The 2685-nt window shown below is 34.7% G+C and overlaps 1 protein-coding gene across 1 annotated transcript in view; it reads left to right on the top strand.

The window, feature by feature from the left end:
- EML6 (echinoderm microtubule associated protein like 6) overlaps positions 1-2685 on the top strand; it is a 274207-nt gene that overhangs the window by 200396 nt on the left and 71126 nt on the right. The window contains exons 18-19 of the mRNA XM_023532868.1: positions 1073-1173; positions 2447-2670. Of these exons, the coding sequence (XP_023388636.1) occupies positions 1073-1173; positions 2447-2670 (325 nt within the window). The remainder of the gene's footprint in view (positions 1-1072; positions 1174-2446; positions 2671-2685) is intronic.

Below are 2685 nucleotides of genomic sequence, written 5' to 3'. Positions count from 1 at the left end.
ACAGTCAAAGAGTGAAGGGAAATAGCAACATCTAAGAGATAAGTCTGAAGCATCCATTAATTCCTACTTCATTGAATGTTGAGTGTTTTTAAGTTACCTTTTTAGCATCTGTGAATATAACCTAATTTTTCTCATTTATATTAATATGATAAATTATACTATTTGATTCCTTAATAAGTAACCACCCTTGCATTTGGTCATAATATATTATTTTTAATGTGTTATTGAATTCTCTTTGCTAATATTTGATTTAAGATTTTTGATATTCATAAGGGAGATTGGTCAGTCATGTTCTCTTTGTTAATTGCCTTTTTTTACATAATGAAATATTTGTCCTAAATCCCAGAGAAGACCATCGAAAAGTCCATTAAGACCAGGAAATCCTTAGACTCTAATGTGTTGACTCAATAAAGCAGAAACATTCCTGGCACTGTGGATTGCCAGGTCTACAGCTTCAGATCTCCATTCGGTCCTCACTTTTATATTTGTCCTTCTGCCTCTTGGGTTATAAACCTACATTTCTGAATGCATAGCATCTGAAAGTGCCTTAAATCAATAGATAATATCTTTTCTCTCTCCATGGATTCGAGCCAGGGGCTTCAATTTCTAATGAATAGATTTCTAGCTGAAACACTATTTAACCTAGAGTTATGACTTCCACAGTAAGAATATTACATTTGAAGCTTCTTATTAATGCTATTGCAGTGTCTTCTCCCTCCTCCTGTATGAGACCTCTATATCCCGAGAATTACTCACAATCCTGTGGTGTTGGCATTAATTTTATTTTATAGAGACATTCTGATCCATTTTAGATATTTCATTAATTTATTTAAAAAATAATTAAGTAGACTTTGGTAGCAATATTAGGGTAAGAAGAAGGGGCTCAAACATGCAAAAAAAAAAAGGTCAAAGCTCGTTAATGTAGATCCTATGTGTATTTTAAGTGAATTTCTAATTTAGTTGTTTTGTTGCATGTGGTCTAATGAAAGTTAGACCAAATGCATGCTTTTGATAAAACTCTATATTATAACTTCCATCAAAACTAATTTTTTTTCTTATTTGTCTCTTACAGAGGACATAAAGATAAAATATTTGTGGTAAAGTGTAACCCACACCATGTTGACAAACTGGTTACAGTTGGGATAAAGCACATCAAATTCTGGCAGCAAGCAGGTACTGTTGTTTGGGTTTTTCATTATATGTTTGAGAATTTGAAGAAAACCTTAACTGATACCTAGTCTATCTCTGCAATCGAAAATTAAAGTATGCCTAAAAGATATTCTCTTCCAAATTCACTTTAGACTGTCTAATATCTAAGCTGTGAAACTTAGAGCACTCTGTATGATGCTATGCATATTCATCAATATCTAGAAAGCTTTGGAAAATATTCCACTGTGAAAATAATTATATTTAGTCATCTATTCTGAAAGCAGTAATTATGTTGGACTACTGAACAAGAAGTAAAATAATCACTTTGGTTGAGTGAATAGAATTTTCAGTATTATGAGAGTCCCTTTATTTATCACTGAATTTAGAAAATGAATTAAATCTTGACATTGCACACAGTAGTTGGTCAAAATAAATACTTGTGAATTATAATATTGATTATAATGAGTAAATAAGCATGACAAAACATGGAACGGCATCTTACTTTTTTCATTAATAAACCACAGTTTTATTACAATCATTTCTGAGCTCAGTATCAGCTTTAGTACCAAGCCCAAGTTTATACTGGACAAAACGTAAATAAGCTACCATTCCAATGCTTTCTGATCTTAAAGAAAAGATAATGATACCCAGCACGTCCGTAGAGCCAGCCTGTGTAGAATTGTCTGGCATGAGTCTGGGTTTCTCAGTGCTAGTCAGGAAGTGCAGGGAAGTGTGAACATCTACAGGAGAATCTGATGTACTTTCTCCTACACGATGATTTATTTTTCTCACCCCAAAGTTCCTGTGATAAAAATTGAGGCAAAACATATATAACATGTTTACATCTACATTCACAGCCGGTGCTGTTTCTGTTCTTTCGCTCGGCATTCACGAAGTGTCCTAGCTCTCCCAGGCACTTAGTCACTCCTTCCTCTGGCTGGCACAGAGCTTGCACTGAACTTTCATTAGATGCCTGTCTCATTGGACTGAGATGCATATAGAGTTCTCTCTCCAGCCAGGCCTTGAAAGCGGGAACTCTCTTTTCATCCTTATACCCCACCACTGACGACTGTGCCTGCCACAAAGTAGGGATTCAATAAACATTGAATTAATGTATGAGTGAATGAGAAACCTTCTTATAATATTTTTGTTTGTGATACTTCTTGCTGTTTTCATACATCTTTCTGTATATACATAGTGTCAACACACTGGGTTTTTCATTGAAGATAGCCATTCTACATGCTCATAGAAGGTGTCACTTTTTTAAAAAGTAATAAATACTCTTGGTCTACTCCAGGTGGGGGCTTCACCTCTAAAAGAGGAATTTTTGGAAGTGTTGGAAAATGGGAAACAATGATGTGTGTTTCTTACGGGCGAATGGAAGATCTAGTGTTCTCAGGAGCAGCTACTGGAGATATTTTTATTTGGAAAGATATTCTTCTACTAAAGACAGTGAAGGCTCATGATGGGCCTGTGTTTGCTATGTATGCATTGGATAAGGTATGGTATACTTTTTTAGAATTCATTTTCCTCATC

The sequence above is a fragment of the Pteropus vampyrus genome, unplaced genomic scaffold (assembly GCF_000151845.1).
Source record: "Pteropus vampyrus isolate Shadow unplaced genomic scaffold, Pvam_2.0 Scaffold91, whole genome shotgun sequence".
NCBI classification, from domain to species: domain Eukaryota; kingdom Metazoa; phylum Chordata; class Mammalia; order Chiroptera; family Pteropodidae; genus Pteropus; species Pteropus vampyrus.
The sequence above is the reverse complement of the archived record's forward strand: the minus strand, read 5'-3'. Positions and strand labels throughout refer to the sequence as shown.